This window comes from Carcharhinus amblyrhynchos, chromosome 8 (genome assembly GCF_965287045.1).
Source record: "Carcharhinus amblyrhynchos chromosome 8, sCarAmb.v2.hapA, whole genome shotgun sequence".
NCBI classification, from domain to species: domain Eukaryota; kingdom Metazoa; phylum Chordata; class Chondrichthyes; order Carcharhiniformes; family Carcharhinidae; genus Carcharhinus; species Carcharhinus amblyrhynchos.
This window is the reverse complement of record NC_137331.1, coordinates 118320199-118339951: the sequence shown is the minus strand read 5'-3', so window position 1 is coordinate 118339951 and position 19753 is coordinate 118320199. Positions and strand designations below refer to the sequence as shown.

The following is a 19753-nucleotide window of genomic DNA, read 5'->3' as shown; positions in this document are numbered from 1 at the left end:
GCCAATTGCCTTGGGCCCGAGCGCTTCAATTCCCTCCCTACAGCTCTCTGCTACTCTGCTCTCTGTTAAGATGCTCCTTACGTGCCACCTCTTTGTAGCACAGCATCAGAGGCCTGGGTACAATTCCCAGTTTGGGTGCCAGTCTGTGTGGAATTTGCACATTCTCCCTATGTCTGCGTGGATTTCCTCCGGGTACTCTGGTTTCCTCCCGCACTCCAAAGATGTGCAGGTTTGGTTGATTGGCCATGTTAAATTGCCCCTTACTGTCCAAAGATGTGCAGGTTGAGCAGACTGACTAAGGTAAATGTGCAGGATTATGGGGATAAGGCAGAGGGGGGATCCAGGGTGGGATGTCCTATTGGAGAATAGCTGCTGATTCGCTGGGCTGCATGGCTTCTTTGGCTATTCTTTGGTTCTTTGACCAAGTTTCTTGTTCCCCGTCCATATATCCTCATTTCCTTATGTGACTCAAACTCCCACTTACTTGACTGATGCTCCTGTGAACTATTTTGCAACTTTTATTTGTTAGAAGCACAATGCAAACACACTGTTCACCAGTAATTTTGGGTTTGATTCCCGGCTTGGGTCGCTGTCTGTGTGGAGTCTGCATGTCCTCCTAGTCTGTGCGTGGGTTTCCGCCGGTTGCCTCCCACAGTCTGAAAGACGTACTGGTTAGGTTCATTGGCCGTGCTAAAATCTCCCTTAGTGTACCCGAACAGGCACCGGAGTGTGGCGACTAAGGGATTTTCACAGTAACTTCATTGCAGTGTTAATGTAAGCCTACTTGTGACACTAAGAAATAAACTTTGAAACTTTAACTGCAGGTCCTGCCTGGCAGGGACACAGCAGAGGTGATATATGCCCAGACAAACATAGAAAATAGGAGCAAGAGTAGGCCATTTGGCCCTTTGAGCCTGCTCCATCATTCATTTTGATCATGGCTGATCATCAAATCCAATATTCTGATTCTCCCTAGCCCCCATAGCCCTCGATCCCTTTAGCCCCAAGAGCGATATCTAATTTCTTCTTGAAATCAGACAATGTTTTGGCCTCAACTACCTTCCGTGGGAGTGAATTCCACACATTCACCACCCATTGGGTGAAGAAATTTCTCCTCTCCTCAGTTCTAAAAGGATTAACCCTGAGGTAAACCAACCTCCGTTCCATCAGAAACGATGACCTCAGTTGCTCTTCTGACCAGGAGCCTGTGTTGCAGTAACTGTTCGGAATGGAGTTTAGTCTGATCAGAAAGCGTAAACCAGGCACCGTTTGTGCTGTTGCGTCCCCAGTGACTCGAGATTGCAGCCACCTGGAGGCTCAAAACTTCTGGATGAAGATACTTGTACGTGTAACTGAATGGTCATGACGCAACCCTGTTGATGTCAATTCAGATCAAAGGATTGGCAGAATGGATCTTTAATCTTGGTCCTTTTCTTCATTATCGACCCAGTCCTTCAATGAACCACGCTGCTATCCTGCTTATTAAGGACAATTAGCGCAGAGCTCCAAACTCAATAACAGAGCATCCATGCGGCACGCTGAAATGATCAGACCCGAGTTATATCCTTTGGCTTGGCTCCACTAATTGTTATCGCTGGGCCAAAGCAGGCTCGGTCAAGGCAGCCTCAAGGAGGAGTTCGTAGAACGTGAGAATGTTCACACTGGAACGACGGAGGGTGAGGGGCGACCTGATAGAAATCAACAAGATTATAAGGGGCATGGACAGAGGGGACAGTCAGAAGCTTCTTCCCAGGGTGGAAGAGTCAATTACCAGGGGGCACGGGTTTAAGGGGCAAGGTTTAAAGGAGATGTACGAGGCAGATTATTTTTGCACAGAGGGTAGTGCAAAGACAACGATATTGGATTTTACCTTCTCACGCTCCATTTATATTTTAAATTCAACCATACTGTGATCGCTTCTTCCAAGAGAACCCATAACTGTAAGGTCATTAATTATTCCTGTCTCATTACTCTTCACTTCTTCACTCAAAGGGTGGTGAGTCTCTGGTATTCTCTGCCCGTTGAAGTGGTGGAGGCTACCTTGTTGAATATATTTAAGTCACGGGTAGATAGATTTCTGACAGACAAGGGGATTAAGGGTTATGGGGAGAGGGCGGGAATGTGGAACTGATCCACTTCAGATCAGCCATGATCTTATTGAATGGCGGGGCAGGCTCGAAGGGCTAGATGGCCTACTCCTGCTCCTACTTCTTATGTTCTTATTACGCAGAACCAGATCTAGGATAGCTTGCTCCCTTGTAGGTTCCATTACATACTGTTCGAGGAAACTATCGCTGATGCAAAAAACAAAGAAAATTACAGCACAGGAACAGGCCCTTCAGCCCTCCAAGCCTGCACTGACCATGCTGCCTGACTGAACTAAAACCCCCTACCATTCCAGGGACCATATCCCTCTATTCCCTTATTATTCATGTAGTTATCCAAAGGCCCCGTAAAACTCACTATCGTATCTGTTTTCACTTCCTACCCCAGCAGCAAACTCCACGCACCCACTACCCTCTGGGTACAAAACTTGCCTTGTACATCTCCTTTAAACCTTGTCCCTCGCACCTTAAACCTATGGCCCCTTGTAATTGACTCTTCCACTCTGGGAAAAAGCTTCTGACTGTCCATTGTGTCCATAGCCCTCATAATCTTGTAGACTTCTATCAGGTCGCCCCTCAACATCTGTCATTCCAGTGAGAACAAACCAAGTTTCTCCAACCTCTCCACATAGCTAATGCCCTCCATATCAGGCAACATCCTGGTAAATCTTTTCTGTACTCTCTCCAAAGTCTCCACATCTTTCTGGTAGTGTGATGACCAGAATTGAACACTATATTCCAAGTGTGGCCTTACTAAGGTTCTATAAAGCTATAACATGACTTGCCAATTATTAAACTCAGTGGCCCAGCAGATGAAGGCAAGCGTGCTGTTTGCCTTCTTGACCAACTTCTCAATCTGCATTGCCACTTTCAGTGACCTGTGTACCTGTACACCTAGGTCCCTCTGCCTATCAATATTCTTAAGGGTTTTGCCATTTATTGTATAAAGGATGAGGGAGGAGTTGGCTAGGGTAGACTGGGAGCAAAAACTTTGTGATGGGACAATTGAGGAACAGTGGAGAACTTTCAAAGTGATTTTTCACAGTGCTCAGCAGAAGTATATACCAGTGATAAGGAAAAACTGTAGAAAAAGAGATAATTCAGCAAGGGTATCTAAGGAAATAAAGGAGGGTATTACATGGAAGAAAATGCATACAAAGCGGCCAAGATTAATAGGAAACTAGAGGATTAGGAAATCTTTAAAGGTCAACAGAAAGTCACGAGAAAGGCCAGAAAGACGTAAGATGGATTATGAGAGTAAACTAGCTCAGAATATAAAACAGATAGCAAAAGTTTCTACAAATATGTGAAAAGAAAAAGAGTGACTAAGGTAAACATTGGTCCTTTAGAGGATGAGAAGGGGGATTTAACAATGCAAAATGAGGAAATGGCCAAGGTATTGAACAGGTATTTTGTGTCGGTCTTCACAGTGGAAGACACAAATAACATGCCAAACATTGATGACAGCGAGGCTATGGCAGGTGAGGACCTAGAAATTATCATTATCATGAAAGAAGTAGTGTTGGACAAGCTAATGGGGCTAAAGGAGACAAATCTCTAGGTCCTGATGGAATGCATCCCAGGGTACTAGAATCATAGAGTCATGGAAGTTTACAGCATGGAAACAGGCCCTTCGGCCCAATTTGTCCATGCCACCCTTTTTCTTTTAAAACCCCTAAACTAATCCTAATTGCCCACATTTGGCCCATATCCCTCTATGCCCATCATACCCATGTAACTATCTAAATGCTTTTTAAAAGATAAAATTGTACCTGCCTCTTCTACTACCTCTGGCAGCTTGTTCCAGACACTCACCACCCTCTATGTGAAAAAATTGTCCCTGTGGACACTTTTGTATCTCTCCCCTCTCACCTTAAACTTACGTCCACTAGTTTTAGGCTCCCCTACCTTTGGGAAAAGATATTGACTATCTACCTTGTCTATGCCCCTCATTATTTTATCGACCTCTATAAGGTCACCCCTCAGCCTCCTACCCTCCAGAGGAAAAAGTCCCAGTCTATTCAGCCTCTCCTTATAACTCAATCCATCAAGTCCCGGTAGCATCCTAGTAAATCTTTTCTGCACTCTTCCTAGTTTAATAATATCCTTTCTATAATAGAGTGACCAGAATTGCACACAGTATTCCAAGTGTGGCCTTACCAATGTCTTGTACAACTTCAACAAGACATTCCAGCTCCTGTATTCAATGTTCTGACCAATGTAGTAAAAGAGATGGCGGGGAAAATAGTAAATGCACTAATGGTAATTTACCAAAATTCGCTGTGCAGAGGGACCTGGGCGTCCTTGTGCATGAATCGTAAAAAGTTGGTTTGCAGGTACAGCAGATAATTAAGAAGGCAAATGGAATTTGTCGTTCGTTGCCAGAGGGATGGAGTTTAAAATAGCGAGGTTATGTTGCCGCTGTATAAGGTGCTGGTGAGGTCACACCTGGAGTACTGTGTACAGTTTTGGTCTCCTTACTTGAGAAAGGATATACTGGCACTGGAGGGGGTGCAGAGGAGATTCACTAGGTTGATTCTGGAGTTGAGGGGGTTGGCTTATGAGGAGAGACTGAGTCGACTGGGGCTATACTCATTGGAATTCAGAAGAATGAGGGGAAGATGTTATAGAAACGTATGAGATTATTATGAGAAGGGAATAAATAAGATAGAAGCAGGGAAGTTGCTTCCACTGGCGGGTGAAACTAGAACTAGGGGGCATGGCTTCAAATAAGAGAAAGCAGATTTAGGACTGAGTTGAGGAGGAACTTCTTCACACAAAGGGTGTAATTTTCTAAATCTAGAATTTATATTAAAAGTCATTTGGTAGCGCAGAACTTGAGTATTGCTGAAAAAGATACGCTGTTGATTTTTCTTTTCTTGCACTCACCCCAAGGATACCAATCGTAAAGGGAACGTGGAACAGGACTCCACGGGCCCAGTTTTACCATTTGGAGTCTAAGGGCCGGATCCGGGCGTAATACAGATCCGAGCCCGGAATCCTCTTTGCAGCGCACCCATACGCTTTTTGCCAGGCCCGGTCTGATCCGTGCTGTGGGCGGGTCTTAGGGCTGCTGGAACGATCGGAGCTCTGAGCTGCACACGCGCAGTTCGGAAAAAAACTGGAAAAAGTGACAGATTGCTCCTGAGCCGCAGAGAGCAGAGAAAGCGGTTCGAGAGCGAAAAGCGGGAGCGAGGGTATATCTCGGGGGGGGGGGGGGGGGGGGGGGGGTTGGGGGCGGGGGCGCAGATGATCTTTATTGCGGAGGGGACAGATGAATCTCTGTGGAGGGGGCAGGGGGGGTCCCCTGCAGGCGATCGATGGGTGGGGGGGGGGAGAGGGGCACGGGTGGCGGTCAGTCCGGGTAGTGTGGGGGTGGGGGGGGGGGGGGGATGATTTTTACCTCTCAAGGATCTACTTCCATTCTTTTTTTTAACTAGCCCAGAACTGTGTTTCATGGTGAGGGTTTTCTCTGGAGATCTGCCCTCAAGTGGAAGCCAGGCCAATCTTCCAGCAGCATTTCAAATCTGCACCGTTTGGTCCTTTCGGTCCAAGTGCGAGCTCCCATGCACATTCCTCTTCCGTGGTTGGCCCCTTGTTCCTCTCTCTCCCTGACAAGCCCACCCCAACTATCCAGACCGACTGCCACCCCTGCCCCCTCCCCCCCACCGATCACCCACAAGAGTGCCAGCAGACCCCCCTGCCACCCCCACCAGAGATGCATGGCGCCCCCCCCCCCTCCTCCCCAACCAGACATCCATCTGCCCTCCCGCCGAGGCACATCTTACCCGCCTCCCTTTTCCCCCCGCCCTCCAGGCATCGATCTGGCTCACTCCTCGCGCCCCCCCACCCCCCCCCCCCGCCCCATAGAATGGTCTGGCCTCACTCCCCTCCCCTCCAGAGGAACATCCAACCCACCTCTTCACGCCCCCACCACCAGACAACGATCAGCTCCCCCCCCCCCAACCCCACCAGAGATACCTCTGACCTGCCTCCTCCTCCTCCCCCCCAAAACAGACAACGTTGTGACCTCACTCCCCTCCTTAGATCTGACCCGCCTCCTCCTCCTCCCCTCCTTCCCCCTCCAACCAGACAATGATCTGACGCCTAAATATATCGCGGTTTCGGGCCCCATGTGTCAACCAATCGGTTCTGTCTTCTCATTCAGTATAAATTGTTGTTCTTACTATTGGTATAATGGTAGGAAGGACTATTACCGACATGGCGAAAAACTGCAGCAGGCGACGGTGCAGAGGGACCTGGGGGTCCTTGTGCATGAGTTGCAAAAACCCAGCTTGCAGGTGCAGCAGGTGGTCAGGAAGGCGAATGGGATGCTGGCCTTCATCGCGAGGGGGATTGAATATAAAAGTAGGGAGGTCTTGCTGCAACTGTACAGGGCACTGGTGAGGCCGCAGCTGGAGTACTGTGTGCAGTTTTGGTTGCCGCACTTACGCAAGGATATTTTGGCCTTGGAGGGAGTGCAGAGGAGGTTTACTAGGCTGATACCGGAGTTGAGGGGGTTGAACTATGAGGAGAGGCTGAATAAACTAGGCTTGTACTCGTTAGAGTTTAGAAGAATGAGGGGAGATCTCATTGAGACATATAAGATGATGAATGGAATGCATAGGATAGAGGTGGAGAGGCTCTTCCCGCTCAGAAAGGACAGTAGGACTAGGGGGCACAGCCTCAAGATAAAGGGGGGGCGGTTTAGAACGGAGTTGAGGAGGAACTTCTTCACTCAAAGGGTGGTGAATCTCTGGAATTCTCTGCCCGTTGAAGTGGTGGAGGCTGCCTCGCTAAATATTTTTAAGACGCGGGTTGATGGGTTTTTGATAAGCGAGGGGATTAAGGGTTATGGGGAGAGGGCGGGAATGTGGAACTGAGCCACGACAGATCAGCCATGATCTTATTGAATGGCGGGGGAGGCTCGAGGGGCTAGATGGCCTACTCCTGCTCTTATTTCTTATGTTCTTATGTATTCTTGAGAACTGTCCTGATGAGTACAAGATAAAAACTTTGTCAGAATGATTCACTTCTCAGCAAGACAGAAGTTATATTCTCCAACACATGGACCACAGACAAGTTACTCACAAGAATTGATTGTCTTAGAAAGAAATGTCTCAATAATTGTTAGTGGGCTTTGTTATATGATTGCTTTAAGAGCAGGTCACATGATTTGATAGTGATGTCACTGGAGTATTCTTTCTTTTAGTTCCTGTTTGTTCTCTGTGTGGAGAACACCACTTTCAATAAACCTGCTGTGTGTTATTTTGAATCTAAGCGTGCAAACTAAGGCCCTGCTGCCACTTCCAACGAGAATGGAGACTTTGGCACTCAGCCAAATCTCCATTCACTGCAGCGGGACTGGAGAATCCCATGCCCTGGGGTGAGGTCGGAAAATTCCGGCCTACATCGTTTCTTATTGTTTACAGCTCACAATCCTTAAGATAGTTTCGATCATTAAAGGTTCATGGTCCAGGGGAGGGTAGGAGGAAGTGCCAGAAAGTTGACATTGTCTGGAATGTAGCGGTCAGTTTACCAGACAACAATAGCACCACCCCATCAGTGTGTATGTTGACAGTGTTTTTTAAATTTGTTTACGGGATGTGGGCATTGCCAGCTGGGGCAACATTTATTGCCCATCCCTAATTGCCCTCCAGTTCAGAGGACCATTGACAGTCAACCACATTGCTGTGGATCTGGGTTCACATGTAGATCAGACCATGTAAGGATGGCAGATTTCCTTCCCGACAGGACATTAGTGAACCAGATGTGTTTTCATGGTCATCATTAGATTTTTAATTCCAGTTTTAATTGAATTCAAATTTCACCAACAGCCATGGGGGGATTTGAACCCCGGTTCCCAGATCCTGCCCTGGGCCTCTGGACTACTAATCTTGTGACAATACCACCATGCCACCGCCTAAGAGTGTTAGTGTTGGACCTAAGATAATGGGGAACAGCATATTCAGAGGGAGAGAGATTAGGGGTAGAGTTAGGGTTGCATGGTCTTTCCACTTCCATTGCCTTTGTTTCCTATCTGGTGGTGGGGGGGCTGGACGTTGCAGCGGGGTGGGGTGGGGTGTGGGGAGAAGTGGGGATGGTTGGGGGTGAGTGCTGGGAACTGAAGCCATCACGGTTGTATTTGGGGACAGGGTTTTGTTTGGGTGTTTGCGACCCTCATTAGCTCTTTCCTTTCTCCTTCCCCCAACCACTCATGCTTTCCAATACTTCCCATGGCAATGGTGGCCCAGTGGTTAGCACTGCTGTCTCACAGCGCCAAGGACCAGGGTTCAATTCCAGTTTTGGGTGACGGTATGGCGTTTGCATATTCTCCCCGTGTCTGCTTGCGTTTCCTCTGGGTGCTCCAGTTTCCTCCCATACTCAAAAGGTGTGTGGCTTAGGCGGATTGGCCCATAATGTCAGGAGAGTTAGCAGGCTAAATCTGTGGGGCAGTGGAGATAGGGCCTGGGTGGTATTGTTGTCAGTGCAGACTCAGAGGGCAGATTGGCCTTCTGCACTGTAGGGATTCTAGACTATGAACTTCTTACCATTACCCAATACTATTTCCCAGTTTAATGTTGGCAAATTAAGCACCAAGAATTGCACACCAGACTCACTATGGTTTTACCGACGTGGTCTTTGCCCTTGTACTTTATTCCCCTATTTACAAAACCTAAAATTCGATGTGTTTTTGATTAAATTGTGGACACTTTCAGGGAAGGGTGGCACAGTGGCACAGTGGTTAGCACTGCTACCTCACAAAGCTAAGGACCCGCGTTCGATTTTTGGTTTGGGTCACTGTCTGTGTGGAGTTTGCACATTCTCCCCGTGTCTGCATGGGTTTCCTCCGGGTGCTCCGGTTTCCTCCTACAGTCCAAAAGACATGCTGGTTTGATACATTGGCCGTGCTAAATTCTCCCTCAGTGTACCCGAACAGGCACCGGAGTGTGGCTACTAGGGGATTTTCACTGGAGTACCCGGAGGAAACCCAGGCAGACACGAGGAGAATGTGCAAACTCCACACAGACAGTGACCCAAGCTGGGAATCGAACCCAGGACCCTGGAGCTGTGAAGCAGCAGTGCTAACCACTGTGCTACCGTGCCACCCATGGACACTCATCTCAAGCAGTTGCAAATAGTCGTTCCCTTCCTTGTTGTTTCTATTCATGCTGCTACACCTCTTATATTCCAGAATCTTTCTGCTATTTCTTTTAGAACTATAGAATTCCTACTGTGCAGAAGGAGGCCATTCAGCCCATCAAGTCTGCACCAACTCTCCAAAGGAGCCCTCTCCCTGTAACCCCTCTCGCATTTGCCATCGCTAACCCACCTAACTTATGGGGGCAAGTTAGCCTGGCCAATCCACCTAATCTCCACATTTTTGGATGTTGGGGGGAAACTGGAGCACCCAGAGAAAACCAACACAGACACAGGGAGAAGGTGCAGACTCCACACAGTCACCCAAGGCCGGAATTGAACTTGGGTCCCTGGCGCTGTTAGGCAGCAGTGCCATCGTGTTTATAACAAAGATCAAAGAAAATTACAGTACAAGAACAGGCCCTTTGGCCCCACCAAGCCTGTAGCTATCATACTACTCATCTGAACTAAAACCCCTACCCTTTTCTTCCCACTTAGAAAGGAGATTCTTCCCGCTTAGAAAGGACAGCAGGACTAGGGGGCACAGTCTCAAGATAAGGGGGGGGCGGTTTAAAACAGAGTTGAAGAGGAACTTCTTTATTCAAAGGGTGGTGAATCTCTGGAATTCTCTGCCTGTTGAAGTGGTGGAGGCTGCCTCGCTAAATATATTTAAGTCACGGGTAGATAGGTTTTTGACAGACAAGGGAATTAAGGGTTATGGGGAGAGAGCGGGAAAGTGGAACTGATCCACCTCAGATCAGCCATGATCTTATTGAATGGCGGAGCAGGCTTGAAAGGCTAGATGGCCTACTCCTGCTCCTATTTCTTATGTTCTTATGTTCTTTTGGGGACCATATCCCTCTATTCCCGTCCTGTTCATGTATTTGTCAAGATGCCCCTTAAAAGTCACATATCTGCTTCCACGACCTCTCCTGGCAGCGAGTTCCAGGCACCCACCACTCTCTGTGTCAAAATCATTCCTCGTACGTCTCTGTTAAATCTTGCCCCTCACACCTTCAACCTATGCTCCCTAGTAATTGACTCTTCCACCCTGGGAAAAAGCTTCTGACTATCCACTCTGTCCATGCCCCTCATAACCTTGTAGACTACTATCAAGTCGCCCCTCGATCTCCGTCGTTCCAGTAGGAACAAACCAAGTTTCTCCAACCTCTCCTCATAACTAGAAGGTGTTATTATTAACCGTCTTCTGGAAATCTATATATACTGGATCTTTATTTATTTATTCATGGAATGTGAGTATCCCTGACAAGGCCAGCATTTGCTGCCCATCCCTAATTGCCCCTTGAACTGGGTGGCTTAAGACGCCATTTTAGACCATCAGTCTCGAGCCATATGTAGGCCAGGCCAGGTAAGGATGGCAGACCTCCTCTCCTGAAGGACATTTAAAAGTTAAGGAACAATTGATACTGCATGAGATGTTTTTCGAAACAACCCCCTTTTGAGTTGGAAATGATTAATTGAATTTAAGTCGGATTCTACGATGGGATTTGAACTCATGCCCCCAGATTACTTGTCCAATGACATTACCAGCGCACCGCCTCCTCCTCTGTTGCATTTCCACCAAATGTGTTGAATTTGTATGTTGTGACTGTTCTACATTTGCTTTCTTTGATCTTGGCCTTCCTAAATGCCAGCTAATTTTATCTGATATTTATCATGTTACTGTGAAGTAAAAGCATTCGGAATCAACTATTCTGCGACTGCCTCGTTGGTGTAATCAGTTAGTGTCAAAACTTGTGCAGTATGTTGGTGATAATAAGGAAGGATTAAATTAGCAAAACCATCTGTCGCACATGATGCGGTAACTGAGGCCAGAAGAATTGCGTCTGAAATTGTTTAAATTGGTCACCGTCCTATTAAATCAAGACTGACACTCCATACCAGGACTTCAGGGCGGCATGGTAGCACAGTGGTTAGCACTGCTGCTTCACAGCTCCGGGGTCCTGGGTTCGATTCTCGGCTCGGGTCACTGTCTGTGTGGAGTTTGCACATTCTCCCTGTGTCTGCATGGGTTTAAAAACATAAGAAATAGGAGCAGGAGTAGGCCATCTAGCCCTTCGAGCCTGCCCCGCCATTCAATAAGATCATGGCTGATCTGTCATGGCTCAGTTCCACATTCCCACCCTCTCCCCATAACCCTTAATCCCCTCTCTTATCAAAAACCCATCAACCCGCGTCTTAAAAATATTTAGCGAGGTAGCCTCCACCACTTCAACGGGCAGAGAATTCCAGAGATTCACCACCCTTTGAGTGAAGAAGTTCCTCCTCAACTCCGTTCTAAACCGCCCCCCCTTTATCTTGAGGCTGTGCCCCCTAGTCCTACTATCCTTTCTGAGCGGGAAGAGTCTCTCCACCTCTATCCTATCCATCCCATTCATCATCTTATACGTCTCAATGAGATCTCCCCTCATTCTTCTAAACTCTAACGAGTACAAGCCTAATCTATTCAGCCTCTCCTCATAGCTCAACCCCCTCAACTCCGGCATCAGCCTAGTAAACCTCCTCTACACTCCCTCCAAGGCCAAAATATCCTTGCGTAAGTACGGCGCCCAAAACTGCACACAGTACTCCAGCTGCGGCCTCACCAATGCCCTATACAGCCGCAGCAAGACCTCCCTACTTTTATATTCAATCCCCCTCGCTATGAAGGCCAGCATCCCATTCGCCTTCCTGACCACCTGCTGCACCTGCAGGCTGGGTTTTTGCGACTCATGCACAAGGACCCCGAGGTCCCTCTGCACTGTCGCCTGCTGCAGTTTTTCGCCACTTAAGTAATAGTCCTTCCTACCATTATTCCTACCAAAGTGGACCACCTCACACTTGCCAACATTAAATTCCATTTGCCATTTCCTGGCCCATTCACCCACAGTCCTCCCACAGTTCAAAGATGTGCGGGTTAGGCTGATTGGCCGTGCTAAGAAATTGCCCCTTAGTGTCCAGGGTAGCGGAGGTTAGAGGGATTAGTGGGTATAATATGTAGGGATATGGGTGTAGGGCCTGGGTGGGATTGTGTTTAGTGCAGACTCGATGGGCCAAAGGGCCTCTTTCTGCACTGTAGGGTTCTATGATCAAGGTCTACTGGGACTGCTTGGTCAAGTGCTGCCTTGATGTCGAGGGCAATCACTCTCACCTCACCTCCAGCACAGTGGTTAGCGCTGCTGCCTCTCAGCGCCAAGAACCTGGGCTCAATTCCGGCCTCGGGTGACTGTCTGTGTGGAGTTTGCACATTCTCCCTGTATCTGCGTGGGTTTCCTCCCACAGTCCAAAAATGTGCAGGTTTGGCGGATTGGTCATGCTAAATTGCCCCTTAGTGTCTCAAGATGTGTAGGTTGGGGTGATTCGTGGGGTAAATATATGGGGATAGGGCTTGGGTAGGGTCCTCTGTCAGAGAGTTGGTGCAGACATCTCCACTTCTTTAAATTATTCATTCATGGGACATTGGCATCGCTGGCTGGCCAACATTTATTGCCCATCCTTAGTTGGCCTTGGAGGGGAGTTCAGAGTCAACCGCACAGCTGTGGCTCTGGAATCACATGTAGGCCAGACCAGGTAAGGACAGCAGATTTCCTTCCCTAAAGGACATTAGTGACCCAGATGAGTTTTTCCGATTATGGTTTCACGGTCATCAGTAGATTCTTAAATCCAGATATTTTTTACCGAGTTCAAATTTCTCCAGCTGCTGTGGTGGGATTCGAACGCGGGTCCACAGAACATTCTGGATTAATAGTCTACTGATAATACTACTAGGTCATTGCCGCCACCTAGGAATTCTATGATATGATTCAGTTCTTTTGTCCATGTTTGGACTAAGTCTGTAGATAGGGCAGGGGCTGAGTGACCCTGGGGGAACCCAGACTGAGTCTCAGAGAGTAGTTTGTTGCTGAGTGAGTGTCCCACGGAGTGTTATTGATGCTACTTTCATTGCTTTGCTGATGGCCCAGAGTAGAACGATAGGGCAGTATCTCACTGGAAGTTCCCTACTTATTGTGCACAGGACATACCTTTTCCACATTGTCAGGTACATACCAGTGCTGTAGTTGTACTGGAACAGCTTGGCTAGGGATATGGTCAGGAAAACAAGCCTGCAGGACTACTGTCTGAATATTGTCCCACAGTCCTTGATTGTTCATAGAAGCAAATATAAAGTTTATTTATTGGTCACAAGTAAGGCTTACGTTAACACTGCAAAGAAGTTACTGTGAAATTCCCCTAGTTGCCACACTCTGGCGTCTGTTCGGATCAGTGCATCTAACCAGCACGTCTTTCAGACTGTGGGAGGAAACCCACGCAGACATGGGGAGAATGTGCAAACTCCACATTGGCAGTGACCCAATCCAGGAATCAAACCCGGGTCCCTGGCGCTGCGAGGCAGCAGTGCTGACCACTGTGCCACCCAAAACACTCTGGATGCTGGAGATCTGAACTGAAAGCAGAAAATGCCGGATAAACTCGGCACATCTGGCAGCATCTCTGAAGAAGGAAGTGGAGTTAACCTTTCGGATTTAGATGATCCTTCTACAGAGCTGTGTTAGTTAAGTGATAAACTATTGGCAATGACAGAAGGAGGATTTGCTTGTTATTTTACTTACAGAACATTGCCAGGTGATCATTTATATCCATTTGAAAGAGCAACACACAAACATAAGAAGTAGAAGCAGGAGTAGACCACTCGGCCCATCGAGCCTACTCCATTATTCAATACAATCCTGGTTGGCCATCTGACCCAGCTCCATTTTCCTACCCACTCCCCACGTCCCTTAACTCCCTGAGAGACCAGAAAACTTTCTACCCCAGCCTTAAATGTCTTCATCCACAACTGTCTGGGGTAGAGAGTTTCAAACATTCACAACCTTTTGAGTGAATTAACTTAAGTAAGTTTACTTATTAATCACCAGCAGGCTTACATTAACACTGCAATGAAGTTGCTGTGAAAATCCCCTAGTCGCCACACTCCGGCGCCTGTTCGGGTACACCGAGGGAGAGTTTACCATGGCCAATGCACCCTAACCAGCACATCTTTCCGACTGTGGAAGGAAACCCACACAGACACGGGGAGAATGTGCAGTCTCCACATAGACAGTGACCCAAGCCGGGTCCCTGACGCTGTGAGACATTTACGGGTGGCACAGCTAACCACTGTGCTACCCATAAATAATTTCTCCTCATCTCATATCAATCACCTACCCTGAAAATGTGTCCCCCATGTTTTAGATTCCTGAACCATTGGAAACAATCTCTCAATGTCTACCCTGTCAAGCCTCTTCAGAGTTTTGTAGGGCAGCACGGTAGCACAGTGGTCAGCACTGCTGCCTCATAGCACCAGGTATCTGGGTTCGACTCCTGGCTTGGGTCACAGCCTGTGCGGAGTCTGCATGTTCTCCCCGTGTCTGTGTGGCTTTCCTCTCACAGTCCAAAAGTTAAAATTTAAAGATCATTTATTAGTCACAAGTAAAGCTTACATTAACACTGCAATGAAGTTACTGTGAAATTCCCTGAGTCGCCACACTCCGGCATCTGTCCATGTCAATGCACCCTAACTAGCATGTCTTTCAGACTGTAGGAGGAAACCCAAGCAGACACGGGGAGAACGTGCAAACTCCACACAGACAGTGACCAAGCCGGGAATTGAACTCAGGTCCCTGGCACTGTGAAACAGCAGAGCTCATCACAGTGCTATCGTGTCGCCCGGTAGCATGTGTGCTGATTAGGCACTTTGGCCATGCTAAATTCTCTCTCAGTGTACCCAAACAGGCAGCAGTGTGCGGTAACTTGAGGATTTTCACATCATTGCAGTGTTAATGTAAGCCTACTTGTGATACTAATAAATAAACTAAGTTTCAACATGATCACCTCTCTTCCAAACCTGAGAGAATATAAGCCCGCTTTACTCAGCCTCTCATCATAGGACAACCCCCTCACCCAAGGGGCAATTTAATGAACCTTCACTGTACCACAGCCAATGCAAGAATATCCTTCCTTAAGTCTGAAGACCAAAACTGCACTCATTGCTCCAGATGTGATTTCGCAATTGTACAACTGTAGCAAAATGATTTTATTCCTGTGTTCCAATCCATTTGTAGTAAAGTCCAGCATGACATTTGCCTTGCTAATTGCGTGCGAACTTCCTGTGTTCCTTCTACAAACACAGTCATGTTCGCTGGGAACATCAGCAAGTGTCTCACCTTTGAGAAAAGTAATCTGGTTTTTGGGGACAGAGCAACCAAAGTGAAGAACTTTCCTGCATTATACTCAACCTGCCACTGCTCACCCCTGTCCTTTCACTGGCTTTCTGCAGCCTCTCAGCCTTTCCCCACAGCTTAGCTGGCCACCTCGCTTTGTATCATCAGCAAATTGAGAGGGTCTTTGTAAAGACAGTGCCTTTGACCGTGTAGCACTCCCGAAGTACAGCACTGTCAGCCTGACATGTTGCAATTCCTGGAGTGCCATGACTCACAACCTCCTGATCCTGAGACAAGAGATCAACCAAGCAACCAGCCCTGATTACTGCCCGAGGCCATGCTAACATTCACCCAGTAAAGGGAACAGTCACGGGAAGAATTACAAAACAATAGCCAAACTCTAATATTTTGATGCTTCTAATAACTTTGGAATTAAACTAATTGCCTGACTGACACACCACGTCCATCCACAAGGCTGTAGTTTCTCATGCTTCATAAAGTCACACAGCACAGGAGGAGACCATTCGGCCCATCACACTCAATGGACCAACTGGTCCACTTCTGCTTCTGATCTCAAGACCTTGTTAATGCATAGGGAGCTGGGAAAATAACTTTCTCGCTCACTTGTCGGACATGACTGGCTGGGCCAGCATTTATTGCCCATCCCTAATTACCTGAGGGCAGTTGAGAGACAACCACATTGCTGTGTCTCTGGAGTCACATGTAGGCCAGACTGGGTAAGGGTGGCAGATTTCCTTCCCTAAAGGACATCAGTGAGCCAGATGGCCGTTTTTGACAATCGACAATGGTTTCATGGTCATCACTAGATTCTTAATTCCAGATATTTTTTATTGAATTCAAATTCTACCAACTGCCGTGGCGGGATTTGAATCCAGGCCCCCCCGAAAATTAGCTGAGTTTCAGGATTAATAGTTTCAGCATTAATAGTTTCAGGATTAATAGTTTCAGGATTAATAGTTTCAGGATTAATATCTAGAGATAATACCACTAGGCTACTGCCGGCCCCAGTTGTGGGTGAACCAATCTGGCTCCCATTAACACAGATCCTATTGGATCACACAATGCCCGGTGCAGAGAGTTGGCGATGGTGTGCCAAGATGCTGCCAATTCCCAGTGACAATTTCCCCACCTCTTGAAACGTGATACGGCGCTGAGACTCCCAGGATCAGCGTACTGGAGGTTCGGGGGTCTCCGAGCCTTGTTTGTTTTAACCCTTTCGCCAAAGCCAGGCCAGTCTAAAGCCCGTGTGTGTGTGTGTGTGTGTTCCCTGTGTTCCAGGTTCGTGCTGAGGAACGGCAGCGGGAACTGGCTGGCCAAGCAGATCCGGAAGCACCGGCCCAGGGACGGGCCGATGGAGCCCTCCAGCGCCCACCGGTGGTGCACCCTCCACACCGAGTACATCTGGTACGACCCCGAGCTGGCCCCGCAGCCCCCGGCTGACCACGGCACCCCCAAGCTGCACGTCTTCTCCAACTGGGGGGTCCTCACCTACGGCGGGGGCTTGCCCAACAACGCGGGCAATACCTTCGTGTCTTTTAAGTCGGGGAGACTGGGAGGACGCGCGGTGTACGAGATTGTGCACGAGAACCCTTACTCCTGGATTGACGGCTGGAAGAACTTCAACCCGGGGCACGAGCACCCCGACCAGAACTCCTTCACCTTTGCCCCCAACGGGCAGGTCTTTGTCTCCGAGGCCTTGTACGGCCCCAAGTACAGTTACTTGAACAACGTGCTGGTGTTTGCCCCGTCCCCCAGCAGCCAGTGCAACCAGCCCTGGGAGGGGCAGCTGGGCGAGTGCGGCCAGTGGCTCAACTGGATGGCGGAGGAGGCCGGCAGTTCGGCCGGGGAGCTGGTGACGGCCACGCAGGAGGGCGGGATGCTGTTCGCCAGCGGTGAGGCGGCCGCCGCCTACTCGTCCGCCATGCGCCTCAGCAGCGTGTACCGCGCCCTGCTGCTCCTCAACCCCCAGGTCCTGCTGGTGGTCGACCACGTCGAGCGGCGCGAGGGCTCGCCGCTCACCCTGGCCAGCGCCTTCTTCCACAACCTGGACATCGACTTCAAGTACGTCCCCTACCGGACGGCGGGCCAGCTGAACGGGGCCATGATGGACGTCTGGGACGCCCAGTACAAGATGTTCTGGTTCGACCAGCGGGGCGGCAGCCCGGAGGCCCGGATCCAGGAGGCGGAGCAGGCCGCCGAGTTCAAGAAGAGGTGGACCCAGTTTGTCAACGTGACCTTCGCCCTGGCGAAGCGGGTCACCCGGATCGCCTACGTCTTCCACGGGCCGTACGTCAAGATATCCAGCTGCCGCTTCGTGGACGACAGCAGGCGGGGGCTGAAGATTAGCCTGGACGTTAACGGTACGCAGACACTGGTTTCCGTGGTGACTCAGTACACCGACCCGACCGCCCGCTTCAGCTACCTAGGATTTGGGGGCTACGCCAAAGTGGAGGACGCCAATCAGGTCACCAGGTTTGGTTTTGGGACGACGGCGTTGCAGAGCCAGGCCCGAGCGAGCGCCAGCTTCTTTCGCTTTGGGCTGACGGTCAAGGTGCTGATGGCCATCGCCCTGTGCCTCGGCCTGGTCCTCTTGGCTGCTCACTGGCGACTCTACATCTCCTTCAGCAAGCTCCTGCGCTTCACCCTGTTGATGGTCATCACGCTCTGGTTCACGGAGCTGGTGACCCTGTGGAGCACCTGCACCCAGCCCATGTGCGGCATGAACTGGAACGGGAACGAGGCCGACCCGGAGGCGGACGCCCCCCACGCCGAGCAGTGGGACCCGGGCCTGGGCAAGATGTCGCCCGTGGTCGTCGCCTCGCTGCCGGGCTCGGGGGCGGAGATCCTCAAGCACCTCTTCGCCAACAGCACGGACTTTGTCTACATCAGGGTCCCCACGGAGCACCTCGACGTCCCCGAGATGGAGTTCGAGTTCGACTCCTTCGTGGACGCCTGCGAGTGGAAGCTCTCCGATGCCCAGGCCGGCCGCTACCGCCTGATCCAGGGCTGGCTGCAGTCGCTGGTGCACAACGCAAAGCTCCACCTGCAGAACATCCAGCTGCACGCGGGCAGCAGGGGCGCGTTCCCGGCGGACAAAGCTGGCGCCGCCAAGCGGAGGAAGCCCCGGAGGAAGGCCCCCTCGGCGGACCAGAACCCAAAGTACAAGGAAAGCGTAGAGAAGGACACAGAGTATATCAAAGGGCTGAGGAGGCACCTCTCCTCCTACCCCAACGCGCGCGTCGTCCTCAGCCTGAGCAGCGGCAGCTGGACGCTAAAGCTTCCGTTTGTGCAGGGAGTCATCGGGCCTTCGATGAGGGCCCTGTACGTGGTACGGGACCCACGCGCGTGGATCTATTCCTTGCTGTACAACAGCAAGCCCAGCCTCTACGCCCTAAGGAACGTTCCCCAGCATCTAGCCATGCTCTTCAAGGAGGATAGTAGCAAGGAGAAATGCAATTTGGACTCTGGGTACGCCTTCGAGTACGAGCTTCTCCGGAGGCAGTTCTCCGCCCCAGCCAAGGACACGGTGTCCCTCCTGGCTCACCTGTGGCTCGCCAACACCAGGGCGACGCTGAGGATAAACGAGAAGCTGCCGCCCGCCAACTACCAGCTGCTGAGGTTCGAAGACGTGGTGGACTTTCCCCAGGAGACGGCGGAGAGGATCTACGCCTTCCTGGGCTTCCCGTTGCCCCCGGCTGCGCTGAACAGGATACTCTTCGCCACGTCCACCAACCTGTTCCACCTCCCCTTCGAGGGAGAGGTCTCCCCCGGCAACCTCCGCACCTGGAGGGACAAAATGCCCGAGGGGGACATCCGGGCGATCGAGGACGTCTGCTGGTCGACCATGGCGCAGCTCGGCTATTCCCGACTCGCCGGCTGAGACCCGGCGGGGCAGGGTGCTGACCAGCTGGTGGCCCTGAGGCTGAGCGAGTCCGGGCGTTTTGGCCGCATGAGCGTACCGTTCGGAGAAACCTGGGGTGGCGGGAGACGGGTATCGCGTTGCCGCGCCGCTGGAGAGCTGACTGTTTGCCGGGGTGGTGGGGTGCAGGGGCCCCAGAGGGTCCTGCGCGGGGTTGGGTGGGGGGGGGGGGGTGTTGGGTGGGGGGTGGATGGTGAGGACACATTGGGGGACGGAAGAGACTGAGATTGAGGAACGCTTTGGGAGGAGGGAGGCGGGAGGAATCTGGCGGCCCTCGTTGACGTTGCGATTAGCTTTCCCACACAAGGCAACATTCGGAAATGTGTCCTTTGACTGGGCCCGTTTAGCCGTAATTAGCTGCAGATGCC

General features: G+C 50.2%; 1 protein-coding gene across 1 annotated transcript in view; it reads left to right on the top strand.

The window, feature by feature from the left end:
- The window catches only part of dselb (dermatan sulfate epimerase like b), a 30841-nt gene extending 11348 nt beyond the window's left edge, over positions 1–19493 (top strand). Inside the window, exon 2 of the mRNA XM_080194707.1 lies at positions 16745–19493. Coding sequence (XP_080050833.1) covers positions 16745–19346 — 2602 coding nt within the window. The 3' untranslated portion in view covers positions 19347–19493. The remainder of the gene's footprint in view (positions 1–16744) is intronic.
- The last annotated feature ends 260 nt before the right edge of the window (positions 19494–19753 follow it).